We start from the raw sequence: 19,964 nt of genomic DNA on the forward strand, positions 1-19,964 counted from the left end.
TAACCTCTGAGAACAACTTTAATGAGATATGATCTTAAAAATTTAATTCACATGTAACCAATATCCTAGGCCTCAATTTTCCCTCTGTCAAATGAAGCCATTAGATTTGATGACGTAAAAAATTTCCTCTAGGATTCTGCGTTCTGTCTACACCTGCCTATTGCCTCCCAGATCAAATTTTCTTTCCTTCATGGGTGTTTTGGAAATCTAAACAAAAGAATGAACCAAAAAGTTGTTTTAAAAAGGTTGAAAAAAGAAGTTGTAAAGTTGAGGTGTGACTACGGGTGAAACTTCATCTCCATATCCGAGCTCTCAACCAGTCCTGCCTCTAGTTGGGGCAACAAGTGTAGACTTCGAAACCTGGCATTGGCCCTAAACCATTTCGGCCTCAGCTCATTATCTTTTGTCTGCATCTCAGCCTGGAACCTCCTGACTTCCTAGTTTTCCTGAGATCTGGGGTCCTGGCTTCTGGTATCTGTAGCTAGACATCCTCTCCAGGTTGCCTGTCTCCTTGCCTGTTTGATTGTCCCTCAAACTCCCCCGGTCACTAAGCCTCATCTGTGTAGACACACCTACCTGCCCTTCAAAAGATGTACTGCTCCTGCTCCCGGAATCCTATGGGTCTGTTTGGTCTCTAATCTCAGACACTCCTCTCTAACGCAGCCCTTCCTGCAGCCAGCTCAACCCTGGTTCCAACCCATTCTACGTATTCCAGAATTGTCTGGCTTTCATTAAGACGTTTCCATTATCTTTGAGATCTTAAACATGTGCACTCATTTACACAGATTACAGGGAAAATTAATTACAACTAAAGAGCAGTCATGAACTAGATATTAGCAAATCTGGCAATTAGAATTCTGTCCACATTTAATATAAGTAGAAAGAGAATTCTGATTCGCTAATTTCTTTTTACCACAACAATTACTGGCTGTTTTTTTTTGGGGGGGGGGAGGCGTTGATTTTGCTATTTTTGTCACTTCAAGTACTCTGTGAGGCCAGGTAAAAGAAAAATAAATCAGCACTGTTTGGCATGTAGCAATAGCAAGTTCAGAAATAACATTTAAAACCTCCGTGGGACCCACTTTAAGGAACAGATTTTCAATATTGCCTTAATCGAGCCTCTTTTTCTTAATTAGGCTTGTCGCTCCTCAGTTCAAAATACGAAGTAGTCAATAATAGCTAACTTGCCCACTTATGACCATTATTTATGAAACAGTAGACATAACTACAAATACAGAATAGAAACAGGGACTGTAAAATTCAGCCCTAGAGACCAAGGTGTTGTTCCTCCTCTCCTCTCCCTTCAGGCTAAGGCTGTTCTTATCTTCATAAGATTCTGATGCAAGACTCTATTTTCAGGGCAGTAATTGGTTTAACGTCTTACTCCAGGATTATCCCATAAGAACCCTACAGTAGTCTGAGGTATTTACATACAAACAGCCTTAAAGATGCACTAAGCTCCTGAATCTTGATCCCATCAAAGCGACAAGCTTCTGTACCCTTACATATAAAGAACCCTGGCAAGAAACCACTTTAGCCAGAAAACAAAATTGTAAGGAAAAAGATTTGCCAGATGTACTTTATCACTGGCAGTTATTGCCTTGTTTTTATATACTTTAGGAAAGGTACTTAGCAGAAATAAGTTAAAAGGCACTCATGTGGAGCTGGTCAGATTGGGAGTTTAATCTCAACTCTGCCGATGATTTGCTATGTACCTTTGGCTATCGGGATCTATGCCTTTGAATTTCCAGTTCTTCATCTCTAAAATGGTGGGCCTAGTGCACTAAGGTCCCAGCCTTCAGGGCTGATCAGCCTCTTGGCTGACCTGCTCAGCTCCACATCTTCTTAGAACTATCCCTTCCTCCGCCCCACCTGCTGTTAACCCCATCCCCAGTCAGCCACGTGCATGCCTGACATAGCTCATCAGAGCTGGGGCCATCATCTACTGCAGGCTGGGCTGGTGAGCCACTTCCCTGGGAATTAGGAATTGGAAATAAGGGAATTGTAGAGCAGGAGCTGCCATGATGCCCCCTCCTCCAACCAAGAAAAAGAAGAAAAGAAAGTAAACAAGATGGCAGAGAACAGAATTGGGGGGGTGATGAAAACATTCTGTAATTAGTGATCATCGAGATTCAAAACTATCAAGTTGTACACTTTAAAGGGGTAAATTTTATGATTTGTGAATTATATCTCAATTTTTTTTAAGTTGAAAAGAAAAATAAAGGAAAAGTAGGACCTAGATTTCTTGCTTCTCCACAACCCTTCCCCCAATACACCTGCTATCAGATTCTGTATCTTATTACAACTTTCTCTACTTACTTAAACAAGCGGCTTTCAGTCACTTACAAGAAATTTTAACGAATATATCCTTAATACCAACATTATGAATTTAAGCCAGAATGCAGGTTCTGGTTTTAAGAAAAGGGAAAAAGAGATGGAGAAAGGGAATTCCCTTTCCCAACACTTCTCAACAAAACACTAGTCTGTCACACTCCAAGGTGAAGGGTAGGGGGTGGGGAGGATATGTCCACATTCAAGTTGGGAAACGTAATATATTCCATGTCTCCTTTGCAGAATCACATGACACGATAACATATTTAAGCTTGTGATAAATTTAACATTGCTCGACAGAGCATTTTCCCAGCTTATTAGGCAACATAGGCATTTTCCCTGGTAAGCCACTTATTAATAATGTAAGGAATGTGTTCCATGAAACACACTTTGGAGAAACCCGAATATGGACACATTCCAGTCATAGCTACAGAAATCTCCAGGGTAAAGGGTAACAGTCAGGCAACTATCAAGATGATTCCATTATAAAGAAGGTTTTTACCTGATCTCACTATCTCAAGCAAACCATCCAGATAGCTAAGTATCGCCTTAGCCATTAAAAAAAATAGATGGCTCTACCTACCACAGGAATGTCATTTAATGAGATAAGAGAATCTTTGACATGTCTAAAATAAAAGGAGAGCTAAAAAACAACTTTGGGCTGTTTCTTCTCTTGGATCTCAATGGCACTTACCTTGATATGAAACTCCAGGTTTTCATCCATGGAATAAATATGGTCAAAGATGTCGTGCGCGATCCTTGGGATAATCCCCATGAGTTGAGGGTCATGCAGCTTCCCCTAGTGGGTGAAAAACACAACACAGGTGCTAATGAGTGCTGGGAAACATGAGAATGGGGACCATACAGAACTCCATGCAGCACCCACACATGGGCTGTCCACTCCTTGGAGCTCTACTGGACAGGCCGACATACCAAAAGTTAGCGGAATAACTCAATGTGTTAGTTTTTTTACCCAGCTGAGGAGAAGTTGTTCTGTCAGATCTGAAGTTCCACAATATTCCTTCCTGCTGCCACTCAGGGCAACAGATGAATGTGTATGTGAGTGACTGTGTCAGCAGGAAGATGGGGAGGAAGGTGAAGGACCGAGAATACATAACTATATAATACATATGACTATAACATACTAAATGTAAGTTTTGTTTTTCGAGTTATTACAAACTGACCAGAACCTAAGAATCCAGGATAATCTACTTTAATAAAATCACCTCGGGAGCTAATACATATGTGGACGAAAAAAGGGATTTTATAGAAAGTAACCTCACAGGGTGACCCGATCATAAATTCCTGACTGGGCAGGTCATGGTGTGGAGTCACTGCCTCAGGAAAGTAACTTTTTAGTAAAAGGTTTATCTTTGCCTTGAGCAGGCTTTGTCCTTTGTTTCTGTACATCTAAGTTAACACACCTTTGAAATAAGCCATAACCACCCTCAAGAGAGACACATAACCTTGTTAACTATCCTATAATCCAATCTCTGCTTTACTTCACCCTGCTTCCATGTAATGGTTCTTACTTTCCCTCCTTAATTTCAAACACACTTTAAAAAACACACACACACACACACACAAGAAACAAAACAAAACGAAAAAAACCTGCAAAACTGTTATTCTCCAGAGCATTTGAGATCTTGCTCTCCGGTATATGTCATTATCAGTTTGGCTGAAAGAAACTCATAAAAATTCTCCATGGGATTGAACATTTCTTAACACAGACACATATATAGTTTCATTAATGTCATCAATACTAAAAAAAAATTCCTAAGAATCTTATTCTAAAAATACTTTCAGTATCATTTTATAAACCAATCAAGAAAATCTTATCAATTTCATTTTAAAATCTGTAATTCCCAGCCCAAATCGTTCCAAATATTTGGCTGCTTCTAATACTTAAATCCACATGTAAGATATTCTTTATCCCTTTTTTCTATTTCTATTACTGAGAGGTAGAGGGATAGATTAATTTTTCTGCTATTTGGACCATCACTAAATCCACTTTTAAGTTCTAGATTTTGCCACTTCTGAAGACTTTTAGAAAGAGATGCCACAGGATCTGAAAGCAATTCCTAAATAAGAAGTCCAGAGGTATTTAGTGATGGCCTTAGCATGGGCCCGGGGTGGACAGCTCCCAGAGAGCTGTGTATCCCAACACTCAAATGAACACTTAAGTTTTGTTCGGTCTGCAGATCTAAAGCGATCATTGGCAACTATATTCCCAGAGAATTTTTCAGATCTTTAGAAAATTACAAAATCCTAGGAACAAACAGAACTGGAAGAAAAGCACAAAGCCCAGTTTGTTCTTTATTTTTCCAGGGATGTCCAAAGATCTTTGCAGTTTTGACTCATATTCTTGTTCCAAATCTGCCTAATACTGTAAGATCAGCTTTGTTTTTCTCAATCAAATCCTCTTTTTCCTTCAGGGGTTTGCCACACAGTGCCTCCCTGACAGGCTGACTTTCAAGCCAACATCTGAGCTGGCAAAAGCAAAAAGTCACGTGAACTCAGCACTAACTACAGGCCGCAGAACACTTGACTAATCCTCCTTCATGCATCTGGTTCCTGACCTTCCACTCTATGAAAAGCAAGAGAAAAGCTGAATTCAGATACGTCTGGCCTCTAGCAAAGCTCTCCTTCCTAGGAAATTGGGTTACTCTCTAGAATGCCCCCCATCTACTGAGAATCCTAAGTCATTTGATGTGTTTCTACTGTTTTTAAGTTTGACTGTACACACCATAAAGGCAGGTATGACCAGTGCATACACACTTCCCCCCCACTGCCTATCATAATTAGTATAGTACCCACTGCATAGAATTATTATAGAACTTAAGTGAAACAATATTTGTGTGCTTAGTGACAATAAGTGTTATCATTATATTATTCAGCTCATAGCAAGTTCTCCTTAAGCAGTTGTTGGGGTTTACTTGATCTAAAGAATCTATAAACATTTCTATTACAGACCATTAGTACAAACCTTATGAAACAGCACCATATGACTGAGACTAAGAGGCTCAAATGCTGTTAACTTTATTTCACATAGACCATTATACACAATTAACAAACCAAATATTGGACCCCACGTAATCTGGACTGTGGAAACTGCTGGCAGAAATGTTATCTACAGCGAAAACACAGTTCTCTGTCAGGTCAAATGTCAATGGCACCACTGGGTCGATCTGACTCAGAGAGTCTGAAAAGTGTGCCCCCCCCCCACACTCCCTTCAAAGCTCTTTAATAATTCATCATAACCCTTTAGCTTCTCCTCAGTAGTCCACAGCCAAAGAAGAATGATTGATAACACAAAAATCTTTTATAATTTATTTAAATGTTTTCCTAGCTGCTTTCCCATTCAACAGATATATCCCCAATTGATTCCTGGCTGAAAACGTATTGACATTACTTTGTTTGCCTTTGTTAGAGGAAGAACCAAGGCAGAACCAGGAATGAGCCTAGGACACTCCCCATTTTTTTCTTTTTCTTTTTAAATTAAATGTATTGGGGTGATACTGGTTAATAAAAATTATATGGGTTTCAAGAGTACAATTCAGTAATACATGGTCTGTATATTGTTTTGTGTGTTACCCACCCAAAGACACTTCCCATTTTGCTTCCCTAAAGTCTCCACTCCAATGTCACATGAAAGGGAAGCACATGTTCATTTGGAGAAGGTGTAATGATACCCCTGTCCTCACAGTGACAGAAGTGATCCCTAACTTACCACAGGTTTAGGGACAGGGTCTAGTTCATAAGTCCAAGAGTGGTAAGGACCTTTATGTTCAGCAAACTGAGTCTGCCCAAACAATCTGTGCACACTTGTGTGCGGATGTGTGTGTGAATGGTGTGTGGATGTATATGGTGTTTGTAGTTTGTATGGATATGTGGTGTGTATGCGGTGTGGTGTGTATATATAGTGTGCATGTGTGGCATATGTGGTGAATGGTGTGGTATATGTGTGTGTACTGCGGAGTGTGATTGGTGCATGTGGACTGGTGTGCGGTGTGTGTGTGTGTGGTGTGTGTGTGTGTGGTGTGTGTGGTGTGTGTGTATGAGAAAGATCTTCACTGCTTCTATGCTGATTGCCTTGCAAATGAAACGCATATGCGCACACACAACACATATTCACCTCAGGCAATAAAACATGGTAAAGGATCAGAGCCTTTTCAGAGAACAGAATAGTTCCCTCCATCTGGGGTGAGTAATAGGGGATGGCTTCTTATGAAAAACCAAATCCCGAGGGATGAATAAGATTAAGGATGGGGAAAGAGGATGTAGGCAGAGAAGAGATGGGAGTTTACACAACAAAGGTACAGGAACTGAGAAAGAACAATGCCCATTTGGAGACCAGTGACACGTTTAGTTGGCTGGAGAACTAGCGACGGACTTGAGTAGAAAAGGAATGTACCACTTCATCATCTTGTCTCCCCCAGAAATCAAAAAAAGAAATTATGTTTTATACTTGCATCCTGTGTAATACTCTTCAAAAACTTTCCCCACTTTTGATCACAACCTTCCTGGAGCAAGTGTGAAAAAAGAAATCAGGCCCAGGACATCGGTCATGGAACAAGACTCCCTCTGTTCCCGCCCCAATTGCCTCCTCGGTGTCCCAAAAAGGACAGAGGTTTCTGAAACGCTTAAAATGGGAAAGCAGGCAGCCAGCCTATCAGCTTAGAGGAGCACCAACGCACCCAGACAGACTCACTGAAAGTCACCTGGCAGGCTCCCCTCAGCAGCAGGGCAGCCTGCACCACCATTCAGTGGCTTCCAGGTCTCCCTTTGGGCTGAAGGAAAAAACAGGGTGTCTCCATCCTTTTATTAATTAATTAATTTATTTTTATTGCAACAATTTGATTTATCATAGGTTCATACAAATAGTTATGATTATATTTTGCCTCTATATAATTATATTTCTAAGTAGTACAATTCTAACCTTTTCTATCACTGTGCTGAAGAGGACCACAAAGTAGGACACGGGGTCAAGGGAAGCCCTTCCTAGCATCACACACTGAACAAAAGGCCAGCCTTTCTTTCCCATTCAGCCAGCAGCCTCAGCAGAACCTCCTCCAAAGCCGGTCCTGTGAGCTCTGGCCACGTAAGCCGGGGCCCAGGGCACAACAAGCTTAGCACCAACACCGTCAAGTATTTCATATTTTTACCGAAATCCGCCTTAAATGCTCCATCTTCAGAAGCTAATCTTTCCAATTTTGTGTAGGCTTATCTGTTTGTTCCTCTCAATAGAAGGTAATGGAATCACCACTGGATGTCAAACCAAAAATGGAGGGATTAAAATGAAAAACAGCTTTAAAATGTGACAGCTCCGTCCATTCAGGGAGTTAACATCCCCTTTTGAAAGCCTTTGAAAGATCTCAATGTGTAAATCCGAATGCATAAAATCCTCCTTTCAGAGGGTGCAACCCTGCAGAGTTTTATTTTATTTTTTTAAATTTAATTGCATTCCAGGGTCCTGGATTTTTTGGTCTCCTACAGTCTCTATGACTTAAGCTTGGGGCTCCTTCTTTCCTCTGTTTTCCTCCAAAATATCTTCTACCTTTTCCCCAATCTATAATCACCCTACAGAGAAAACCAAATGAAATGGGCGGTGGGGAGGAGGTGGAGGCGGCAGTAGGAAAGGCCTCATTATCCACTCATGTAGGTATGAGTATGTGGTCTCCAAAAGTCACAAAAAAAGAAAAGCAACTCGTTGCAATCAAACTTTTTAAAACCGACAATGAGGAAGACATGAGAGAACATGGATAACCACCTGAGAGTGATCTGCACAGAATCCAGTCCCCATGAGTCCCTCTGGGCCCTCAGCACTGCTAAAGGCATTGTGGGTTTACGCCATGGGACAAAGAGGGCTGGAGATGCTCTGATTTAATGAAATGCCTCCAACTTTAGTTTTAAATCGCTGGCACACCTCTTGGCCATCATTTTACACCCACGTGTTCTCCCCACATGCAAATACAGACTAAGCTTTCACTCTGGGGACAGGTCTCTTCTTGGATGGTTTACAATTTAAGTATCTGACATTTAGCAAAAACCTTACACTTCCCAAAGATGAATTAATCCCAAAGCTAAAAAGATAATTCTTGTAACCATTCCTTAAGATTTTGGAGGATTTTTAAATCAATGTATTTTTTTTTTTTTTGGTTGTTGTCATTTTGTATATTATTTGGTAATTTTCCAAAAACCTAGAGACTGATTGATAGCCTCATGAGACGTTCTCTCTTTTTCCTATGCCTTATGATCTACGCAGGAGTTTTTGTCCATGAGTGAGACTTAGTAATGTATAACCATGACTTTTCTAGCACCTAGAAGGTCAAAGGTCTGGGGCCCTATAAGAGAAGCTAGCGGTGGGCTGGAGCAGCAGAGTGGGAAGAGCCGTGCCTGCGTGTCAAGGTGTCCTACTGAAGGATATGCGAGGCACAGATGAGGGGCCACTGAAGCTCAGGTGTCAGAGAGCAGTTCTGCTCTGTCTAGAAGAGGTGGTCAATAAACCTGTACTTCCTTTAATCTGTGCAGTCTCTGAACCTCTTTGTCTCCAGCAGAATGGTGAAAGTGAGTCAACACCACAGAAATGAGATCCCCCAGAGTCATACCTCATAGTTGAAACTGGTGTGAACAGAACATCAGAGCCCTGAGGATTTTGGCCTCCTGCCTTTGAAATCTCTTCAATAGGAATGATTCATAAGCTAAACTGATTCTGTAGCAGCCGTCTCCGTGATATTCCCAGAAGGGCACCGTAAATGAAAAAAACCTAAGCTTGAAAGATTAAGGATTCATCTTACCCTACTGTTTGGATTCATCTTACCCACCCCCACCCTCCCACCTCTCCTCACCCGTCAGGAGGGCCCAGCCTTTTGAAGAATGATCCGGCCCTGAAGACCTTCTCGGAGTCCACTAGAAAGCAGGGAAAGAAGGGGTAAAAGGGGCCAATTCTGTCTGTAGATATGCCCGGTCTGGACGACAGACTGCAGCCACAGGGCTTCACAGCCAACAAGTTGAGTTAGGGTCATACCCTCAAGCACCCAGAAGGGTCAAGTGTGTAAATTAAAGAGGAAGGATACTGAGTGTAAGTTAACATTCACTCACGGCATGCGTGGCGTAGACGGGCAGACTGGAGAGTCCAGCCCCATACACATGGGTCGGCCAGGGCCTCCACGAGGGTATCATTTTAACAACTATTTTATCAAACCCCTCCGAGGTGACAGCCGCTGTTCCAGGCACTAGAAATGGGAACAATGGAGATTCCTGCTTCGGTGAACCTTACGCTTTATATTATGGTGTTGCTTGATCTTCAGAATTTTCAAGCAAGAAAACTCTTAGAATTGTTTGAAATCATCCCATTTTAACCACTGTTTTATATTTAAAAAACAAAAAACAAACAAAAAACAAAGAAACAAATAAAAACCGCCATTGTGCAGGCCAAACAAAAATATGTCTGTGGGCTGAATTTGGTCCTTAAGCCAATTTCTTCATTATCTGACCTATAGTTTTGTCTTTCTTCTGAGGAGACTCACTTCCCCAGAGGCCCCCCTTTCAGGATAAACGATTTTTACAACAGAATTCCTCAGACTGGATGGACTACACAGTCCACAAGGATACTTACACATCGCTGTTTAGCTTGTTGATGATTATTTTTTAACAGAATTTATTATTATTATTGTGACAGAGCTATTAACAAAGGACTTTTTTAAATACTGAACTTCTGAGATTTTATTACTCACCACTATCTTAAAACTCCTCAAAGACACAATAAATTGGCCAAACATAAGCATCCCCTTAATCATCTCTACTGCCCAGCAAAAAAGCCACATGGCGCCTCAAGTTTTGCTGGGAGCACCAGTTCTGTTCAGTCGTCCCAGAGCCCGACGTCACCACGCTGCACTCTTACCTCCATAGTATGCGTTTTTCCTGATGAAGTCTGTCCATATGCAAAAATCGTCCCATTGTAACCTTCGAGGACATCTACAAGCAAGGAAATAAATTAAAATTAACTAATTACTTTGATCATATGCATATTTTTAAATTACATTTTCTAAATGGCCCAGCTCCATTTGCATTTTGAGTAGAACAGTGAGATAAAAGCAGAAATAAGGCCCTCCATTGCTCCACAAATAAAGAGAATCGAACTCACATTACTACAGAATATATAGAAGAAGGAGGCGGACACACCTTCTCCCAGTAATGTTAAAATTAAGACAGATATTGAGCAGTACACTTTCTTTTTAGTAGAAAGATATTTGAGTTTTCTTCTAAGTTGATCTGTTGAGATCGGTCAGAGGAAAAAAACATCACCCATGCCCTGTGTCTTTGGAGTAAAGTACAGAATAGGATTTCTTTCCCGATGATCTGATTTGGGTTCATTTAAGCCCTGGCTCAGGAGAGCTCCTTGAGGATATTTCTTGTGAGGGCAGCACCAGAGCCCCTTTGGAGAGACCTAGTCCAGAGCTGGGGGCGGGGCGGTGGGGAGAGGGGATAGGAAGGCTCCACTCTGCAAACTGAGCCACACGTGACAATCCAATTAAATCTGATCAGAAACCTCCAGGGCCCTGAGTCAAAGTTAACACCTCTGTTTTTTCTGTGATTGTGCTGGCGAGACAGCCCAGGCCCATCAGCACTGGGAACATCTTTTCATACACAGCGAGCACACTGTGTCCGCCCCGACGCAAGGCAGGCCGGCTTCCATTTCACGCAGGGACAGGAGGAATGTGAAGGAGGCCACTTTGCACTGGAGATTATCTATGGGAATTCTTTCAAAGCAGCAGAGGTGATTAAAATACGTTGTGCGCTTGTTTCCCTCAACCCAGCTTCATCCACATAAACCTCATCGAAAGGGGAATGATAGATAATTAATATCCTTGACCCATCATCTCTACATAAAGGGAGAAAGTCTTCATTCTGGTTAGCTTTTGTTGTTTTGTTGGATTTTCTAAAATCTTTTTTAATATTCACCTTACCAATCTGAGGTTACTGAAGTCTGAACTGGGAATAAAAAAAGAAAAAAAAAGCGGGATTTTCCTTTAGGAAGCTAAAAGAAGAAAAATTAAGTGGCAGGATTTTTTTTTTTTAATCCTAGCATCTCTCAAGAGTTCATGTCAAACTATACTAAGAGAGAAAATGTTCACACGTATCAGACTTCTGGTAATGGTTTCCCTGGTAACAGGGGAAGCAAAAACTTGAAGAAGACATAAGGGCTCTTGGAGATTCGAGCTTTAGTTTTCAGAAAAATGCCAACTTTCTCAGAGAGAAGATTCCTCACACGTGAAAATGTGTGGCCCAAGCAGAGAGCCCATGAATGTGATGTGCTTTGAGGGACCCAAGGAATAAGGTTCCCACCCTTCGATTATACTTTAAATATTCTATATTCATGGCACAAACAACTCCAGTCAATTGGGATGCTGGCCACAATCGCAGCACTAAAGCTTCCATTTATTAGAAATTAAACATCTCCCCCAAACTGAAAGGTCTTCCTTACCTTAAGCCCCTATGTAGGAAGCACACTGGGAGCCATTAGCTCAGGCGTTGGAGCAGGGGCTAAGGAGGCCAAGACCAAGGGTCCAGCTCCCTCTGTTCCTCATAGTGGGCCACTGGCCACCCTTTAAGTGTATGCATACACTGGAGGTGGCTCTGAGCAAGATGCCACACCCTAAAGAAAACTCAACTCAGAGCCCAAGCCCTATTGACAAGAGAAACCCCAGTTCTTGTTTCTTCCTCTGCCAGGAAACAATGGAGCCAGGGCATCTGAATTAGGCCTCCCTAAACGCCTCCAGGCCTGGTCCACCCCTCTGAATCCACCCTCACAGAATGCGCAATCCTACTATCTCCTGGTTAGTCACTGCTCCCCAAACTCCTCAGGTTAAGGACTGGGATGCGTAACTGAATTCATTTAGGAGTAAGGAGCTGAGGAGCACATGGGACTATACTTGGGAGAATCCCTGATTGCTTGATGCTGCTATTTCAACACTGAGTGCAATTACCTTTTGTTTTTTTAGGCAAAAGAGTACACATAAAACCCCATTACAACAAACTCCATTTGCCCTTTAAAGTTTTTACAATCATGTTCCAATTAATGCATTGTTGAAGAACCCATCGCTAGTGTTTATGGTGGAATGAAGCTAATATCACCCTCTATCAACTCAATTCTGAATTAGAAGATAATTTAAAAAGAAAAAAAAAAGCTCTCTGAACCCAGTGTTCTCTATTTTCTCCCAAACTCCTGGTTTTGTGGGGTTTTATTTGTTAACTTGTTTACACTTAATTATCAGTTGAGAGGCGAAGCAGGGAGAAGTGCAGCACAAACAACGTACGTGGGGGCTGCACCGCCGAGATGACAGGAGAGAGAGGACGCAGAAGCCACCGAACAAAGACAAGTGAGAGCGGGCCTGTGCCCCGCACCGCACTGAGCCACACGGCCAACCCGCCCCGACTCGAACAGAAACAGCTCACAAAAAGGCACTTTCATCATGTTGAATGACAATTCCTGGGACCGAGAAAAGCATTCGTTTCAGAGTCTCTGCCGTAACGAAATGACCATTTCTATATGCCAGCCACGATCCGGGAACCAGCCCAGTCAGACAGAGCTTTCCTTTGTGATGGTGTCTGGTGTGATGTGATCTCAGCTCGCACCATACAGCCAGCGGCACCCCACAAACACAGCACAAGTCCACCCAGAAGCCAAGCAAAGCCCAGAGACATTCCACTGAAGGTGGGAAGAACCTTCTCCTTTCCCAGGAGGAAGGAAGAGGGGGGTGGGATACTCGAAAACACATTTTGCCTCTTGTTTCAAACTTCGGAAGCCAAGTTTCCATCTTAGATTCTGCTAGTTCTAAATCCAGGTCTTACCAAAGCAGAAGAGTTAGTTCCACTGTCAGGTAAGAATTTGGGGAGAACATAATCATACCAACATGTCGAGTGTAGGAGGCTGAGTAGGCTGCTGTGACCTCCACTGGCTCTCCAGGTGAAATGGTAGCCTGTCGGGACACCCAGGTCTCTGGCAATAGAGGCAGACAGGTCATCCCAGCTTAGTCCTAAGACACTCACCAGTCAACCAAACAACTAAAAGAGGCCATACACAGGGAATGCGGAGGCAGACCTTTTAAACACTAGGGTCAACCAGTCAGCCTGAAGGGCCACTACCACGCCCAGGAGATGGCCTGTGGCATCTTCAGAACTAAAATGCATCTCTTTATTGGCACATAGTCAGGGCCACCCCCAGGCTCCAGAACTGCAATCTCTATTCTCTCTCCTCTGCCTTCCTCTCACCCCTATCCCTGTCTTTTGCCAGTGTTTGGTTAACGGTGCATTTGCCTGACAGAAAAGGAATGACTCACGAAATAATTGTTATTAAATGCTCATTATGGGCCCACCGGAAAAGTGGAAGGACAGTGCAGGAAAATCCAAGTAAGTCAGACAAACTCAGGCTTAAGTCCCAGCCTCACTATCCCCTAACTGACCTGGCCAAGTTGCTTCACCTCAGTTCCTCTTCAGTTTATGGGAATAATAATGCCCGTACCGCATAGAGCTGTTAAGATTTAAAATGCCATAAAAATCCATCAGTTTCAACCAAACTCTGATCCACCCTAACTTTTTAAGTTTCATACTCCATGCACCCTATACCATTCTAAGTTGCCCAAACATGCCGTATAATTTGTGTCTTTATGCTTATTCTTTTGCTATTCCTTCTGCTTATACAGTCCTCCAATATTCTACAGTCCTCAGAACCAAACCTTTCCAAAAAGCCTTCCTTAATTTTATAATCCCCTTCCACACCAAAATCAGTATCAAGTGACCTTCTGTGCTCTCATAGCATTCTGCACACATCCACCTTAAACTCCATAATATTTATGTGTGTGATAACTATGAATGTGTCCATCCCTTTCCTTATACTCAAAAATTCTTGCAAGACTCTGACATATCTTGGTGACTCCAGTGTTCAGCAGAGGTTACCACATGGTAAACACTTAATATACTTGCATAAGGAATGAATGAAAGAAACAAGCAAATGAATAAAGTTTAAAGAAATTAGATCTGAAAAACAAGAAACCACCATCTCTAGCACTGGACAATCTATATCCAGTATACTTAGAAGGCAAATGTCCAGCATGACTTCTGTAGGCTGGGATAAAGTTACTCATACTTCAGCAGTAGCGTCCGGGAACCACAGTTTTTAATTCCTAGGCATCTACTGGAACCTTCCTATTTACCATGCTGGTAGTCACAAACCCTCTACCTCTTCTAGAATAAGAGGACGAGAATCCTACATATTTTTCAGACAGCATTTTGAAAAATACACGAAGATGAGAGCGTGGGAGATGCCGGGACTCTACAAGCAAAAATGTTTGAAATATTTTTTAAAAACCCAGTGAAGTTGAAGGGAATGAAAATGAAAAAACCGAGCAAGAATAAAAGCGTCCAGTTAAAAGGTGTCTTCCTGATCTCAAAAGCATTAAGGTTTTGAAAGGAAAGCTCACCACTCTACCACATTATCATGGATCATGGAGACTATGGTGACCTAGAGAAGCCATCTGATTCAATTCTCAGCCTCTAGGAAAAAGGCCGCCAAAGCACCACCTCCATTCCTGACTTAAATAGGATTCGGCATGGCAAGAGATACCACTGTTGTACCTGGTCATCTAATCCAAGGATCTCTTTTTTGTACAGCTATGTCTGACCTTGCCGATGCAGAAATCCATGGCCACTTCCCCCTCTGCTAGCCTCAGTGGATATTTAAAAAAGGTAAACCAGTCTTCATCATGCCCCTCTTAATTTCCTTTCAAGGGAGACTAAGCTACTCTTTATTGCTACAGAATGAGTAGATAGGATTTAGGGTGCCTGGAAAATGTCTGCTTATTGTATAATGTCAGCACCTACTTTTATTCTAAATGGTTTTCTTTGTGGCTCACCACATATTGGGGCTCAAGTTATCTTCAGTGAGGATACATCTTCATGAGAACTCCCCAAGGACTGCCTATTTCTGACATGTCATAGTGTAGAAAAATCCCAACACTGAAAGAGACCCAAACCTCTCTAGTAAATAAAGACTCAAAAGACTATTATTATTGTTTGTTAATCACAGGATTTCTTTTTAAAAGGAGTTCCTCCATCCCTAAGTATAATGTCAGTTTAGGGAGGGTGTGGATGTATTTAAATGGCCCTCATGCTTAGCACAGTATGTGGTAAATACTATTCAGTTCTGATAATGAAAGGGGAGAGAAAAAAAAAAAAAGGAAATTCTGGCTCATATGTGATTAATCTTATTTTAATAAAAATATGAAAGAGTCTAATAATAAAGGGGAAGAAGGGCTGACTTGGAGCAAACTAGAACTATACACTCCAAAAAGAGTTTAGATAGAAAGAGAAGCAAAAGAGTAGAAGAAAAGAAAATATGAAAATTCCTACCAGTTTCAGGCCCATACTCTTAATTCAAAAGGAGCTCAAATTCAGGCATATTTTTTCCTTTCAGTTTTCTATAATAATCTTCCTGTGAAGACCTTCAAAATTAATTGATGTCTGCAACAAGAATGTGAATAACCATACACCTCAGCAAAGAACATCACATACTGACAAGAATCTCCCACGCAGGTGTCCAGGGTCAGAATTAATCTAACAGATGTACCCAGGGCTGATTTTCATGAATTTCAAAGCGTTAGGTTAGTCAGCTCAGCTTCTAAAAATAAGTAGATCCAACATGACAAGGTTGGGTTTTTTTTTTTTTTTTTGGGTTTTGTTTTTATTTTTTGCTCTTTAAAACCAGAGCTACCTATAAAGGTTGCAGCATCAAGACATTTGAAAGCACAATTGCCATAACATTCAAATGTGAAAGTGAGAATTTATGATGAAAAGCAAAGTAGCAGGAGATGCCCCTCGGCTCTGTGCAGATGGCGAGCTCTGCAAGTCAAGCTCCAACCTGTCCCTGATTTGAAAGGGCAAGGTAGAATGATGTGTAAATTACTTCATCTCCCTGCTGTTATTGTGGCACAAATCGTTCAGGGCCAAGGCCAGTCCCAGAGAAACAGACTGATCTCCCAGACACAAATTTAGGCTTCAGGCTACCCATCTGAAGGAACAAAGGTCAAGATCTGGGTAGGATGGTTGAAAGTGGGTTAGATGAAAGTATAATCAAGAAATGTTGAGTATCAAAAACAGCTCAATAACCAGCAAGGTGATGTGATTTTATGAAGCTACAGAGAATTCCTTTATGCCTAAGAGTTTTCCACATTTAAGGCTTCTTTATGAAGAGACAGATACACAAAATAAATCAACCAGAAATGTACAATTGGAGAATCAGGAATGTATATATTTTTCTTCTTCAAAGGAAACAGGAGGTCCTATACCTGCAGCAGTATTTCGAAACCATTACAGAAATACGAGCATAGCTTGCTTTTAAGCTTCTGGGTGACAGAAGGGCTCTGCCAAAAAGGTGGCAAAAAAAAATTTTTAAATCTCCTTGGAAAGGAGGTATAGAGAGGTTAAATAACTTGCCTGACATCACAGCAAATCAGAGGCAGAGCTCGAGCTATAATTCAGTGTTTCCAATTAGTAGGCCTCTGCTTACAGTCAAAGCACATTGATTCTTAGGCTGCAAATATCACTTAATGTTTTCAATTACACTGAAAGGTCCTGGAGGAAATAAAGAAACAGCACTTACCTTTGACAATTTGCTTTGCACACGCATTGTACACCTGCTCTTGGGTCGTGCTGGGAGGCAGCACTCTGTCGAAGACATATGGCTTCCCTTGCTAAAAAAGAAAGATGAAAGAAGAAAAAAGGACAGAGAAAGCACATTAAAAGGTTAGGAATAAAAAGCACTAATATTATTAGTTAGACCACAGGCAGTAAATCACCGACTATTTTATACAGCAGTTCTTTACCAAGACTGTAGAACTTTTACAGTGTGAACCACACATACATTATGTGTATGTTATATGTTGAGAATATGAAAGAGGAAAAAAAAGCATTGTTTTTACTTGAAACACTTTTTTTTCTGATGAAAAATAGGTTGAACTTGCATCATTCATTCATTTAAACAAATCTTTATTTATTGAGAGCTTACCCGAACGAGCCATTAGACTACACACTGCCCACATCAGAAAATAGTCCTGCCCACGTAAAGTACTCAATCAAGTGTGGCAGATAGCTAATAAGAAAGCAAACACACAGAAAATACAAAATGTCAAGGTGTAAAATAATGGGACAGAGACATGACAGAGAGGGTACGTAAGATCTCTCTAAAGAAGTACCAGTTGAGCAGATCTTTAAAGGATCAGAAAGACTGAGGCGCATGAAGAGCTGTGGCAGAACATTCCAGACAGAGGGTGAAACAGCTGGGAAAAGGTCTGGTGTGCTCAGGGAACTGAAGGGTGGTACAAAAGGAAATCAGGAGCTGGTTCACATAGGGCACTGCTGGGCGGAGATGACATGTGTGCATTTTATACAATGGGAAGACAACGTGATCCGATTTAAGAAGCTGCTCTCCTTAGCAAGATAATGTTGCTTTATGTCCCAAACAATTCTAGTGTTTTCTTCACATTCGTAAGTGGTGCCTTAACTGGGTCAAGGCTTCCCAGACCAAGGAAGCCCTCCTGTGCAGTAAATCAGGTGATTTCCCAAATGCGAGGTCTTGGGATTTGGTCTGATGCTGAACCCTGTACAGTTCATGGAGGTAACTGTCAGAGGAAAGGGGGAGAAGCATGCATGGCACTGCATGAGCCCTGACCCCCAATCACTCGACATCCAGCCAGGAGTTACTGGGCACAGCGCTGAGCACTGGGAAAGGTGGGAGGTAAGACGCACACGGTCTCTTCCTGGGAGAGCTGCCACAACAGCACCTGTTCCCACCAATACCACCCAGAGCCCGATCCACCCAGCTGGCCCTTCATCCTCATTTTCCCCAAGTGGCAGAGGGGAGGGCAGGAAAAGAAAAGGAGGAAAGAAGAGAGCCCAGAGCCTCTTTAATTTCCACCCTGTGCCTCCTACACATGGCTGTGAACACCGGGAACCACCCAAGGACAGTCTGACGCCTTGAAAAGATAACTGTTCATGAAGGATCCAAGGACAAGGCTTGTTACATCCTATAACCTTCACACAAAAGTAAGTACACAGTTGTCAGCCTGGCTTAACATTTTACTTATTTATGACTAGGGTAGAGCGGCACATAGGTAAGTAAGGTCCTATTCTTTAGGCGTCATGCTTGAACTTTAGTCTTTGAAAACAGGATTGCGAGAACTAGAAAATAAACTACTTCCAGTCTGAAGTAGGTTATTTCAAACTGAAGGAAAAAATAGGGAATTTTGAGATACTATAAGATTTTGTTTTTATACAAAACAGAAGAAGCAGAGTTATTCTGTTAAAATTGAGGAAAGGGATCATTTTTTGACATTTCGTTTCCAGCAAATTTTGTTCAATTAGTGAACCAAGTACTTGGTTGAATAACCAAAAGACTATTCCTCACCACGATCTATTGCCAATGACCAGCCCACTACATTCTTATTAGCTGTATCTACTTATAAAATTCAACTAAATGCCAGTAGGGTAAAAGGTAAGAATAAACATTTACAGAGTTTGCCTAAGAATGTTATCCACTGAACCTTCTGGAAAGAAAATGCAGCTTTGCCTAATTTAAAACAAATACGCTATTTCTCCAAACTTGAGGAGAATCAACAAAATAAACCATCTTGTTTACAGCATGATCTTGCTTTGGGTTTTAGAGGAAACACACTTAATACAGCAGGAAAAATGACAGATTACCTTACAGTACATAGTACAAAATTTTGCCCTCTGACTTAAAATGTTAGAGTGTATTACATTTTCAACTTTGAGAGGCAGTAAGCAAGAAATCTCTACTCATTTAAATATCATTTATCAACTGGCAAAAAGAAAATACAACAACTTTGCATAAGTTGAAGTTAACTCCCAAACAGAAGCTGCCTTCAACAAAAGATTAAATTTAGAAAATTATTTGTTATGACATCTACCTTGCCAAGATTAGCACATTAAGTAGTTAAAAATATAAACACTTCTATTTATCCTTTCATGCACTGAGTTGGCTATAGGCTTTTATTTTAGATGAGCCTTAAAGTCTTGAAATATTAGAATTTAGAATTAAAATTTAGTTACTGATTATTTTCAAAAAATTGACTTGTAGCAGAGCTGTGCCATTAAAATACAACACAGAAAAAAGAAAGAGAGGGAGGGAGGGAAGGAGGAAAAACCTAATTATGCTTTGCTGCTTTGGTAATGGTATAAAGTCTCACAAGTTCTGACAGAGACTTGAACAAAGACCTGTCTCCCAGGCAAGAGTCTCCCTGTTTCGGATCCCTCTATGACTAAGGGTATCTGTGGGCAGGTGTTGGGCTCAGCTCACTGCACTTGTCACTAAGGTTGTAGCTATAGAATAAACTTTTGGAATTACATGTTGATATGGGTGCTGGGTACTAACACTTGAAACTGAATGATGGGGTCAGCATTTGCTGTTTCTGGAAATACTTTCCTTTCTAGGCACCTATTCAGCACCTGGTTCTGTCCGAACTCTCTGGCTACTCTCTATCAGTGTCCTTTGCTGGTGTCTGTTCCAGATTTCTGAATGAGGGTGTGCCCTAGACCCGGACCTCTGCCTCCTCTTC

At 41.4% G+C, this 19,964-nt stretch overlaps 1 protein-coding gene across 1 annotated transcript in view; it reads right to left on the reverse strand.

Annotated features, from left to right (window-relative positions):
- KIF5C (kinesin family member 5C) overlaps positions 1-19,964 on the reverse strand; it is a 142,081-nt gene that overhangs the window by 81,709 nt on the left and 40,408 nt on the right. Inside the window, exons 2-4 of the mRNA XM_016151134.2 lie at positions 16,991-17,081; positions 10,235-10,308; positions 3,026-3,130 (exon numbers count right to left, since the gene is read on the reverse strand). Of these exons, the coding sequence (XP_016006620.1) occupies positions 3,026-3,130; positions 10,235-10,308; positions 16,991-17,081 (270 nt within the window). The remainder of the gene's footprint in view (positions 1-3,025; positions 3,131-10,234; positions 10,309-16,990; positions 17,082-19,964) is intronic.

Source organism: Rousettus aegyptiacus, unplaced genomic scaffold, assembly GCF_014176215.1.
Source record: "Rousettus aegyptiacus isolate mRouAeg1 unplaced genomic scaffold, mRouAeg1.p scaffold_m13_p_2, whole genome shotgun sequence".
NCBI lineage: Eukaryota > Metazoa > Chordata > Mammalia > Chiroptera > Pteropodidae > Rousettus > Rousettus aegyptiacus.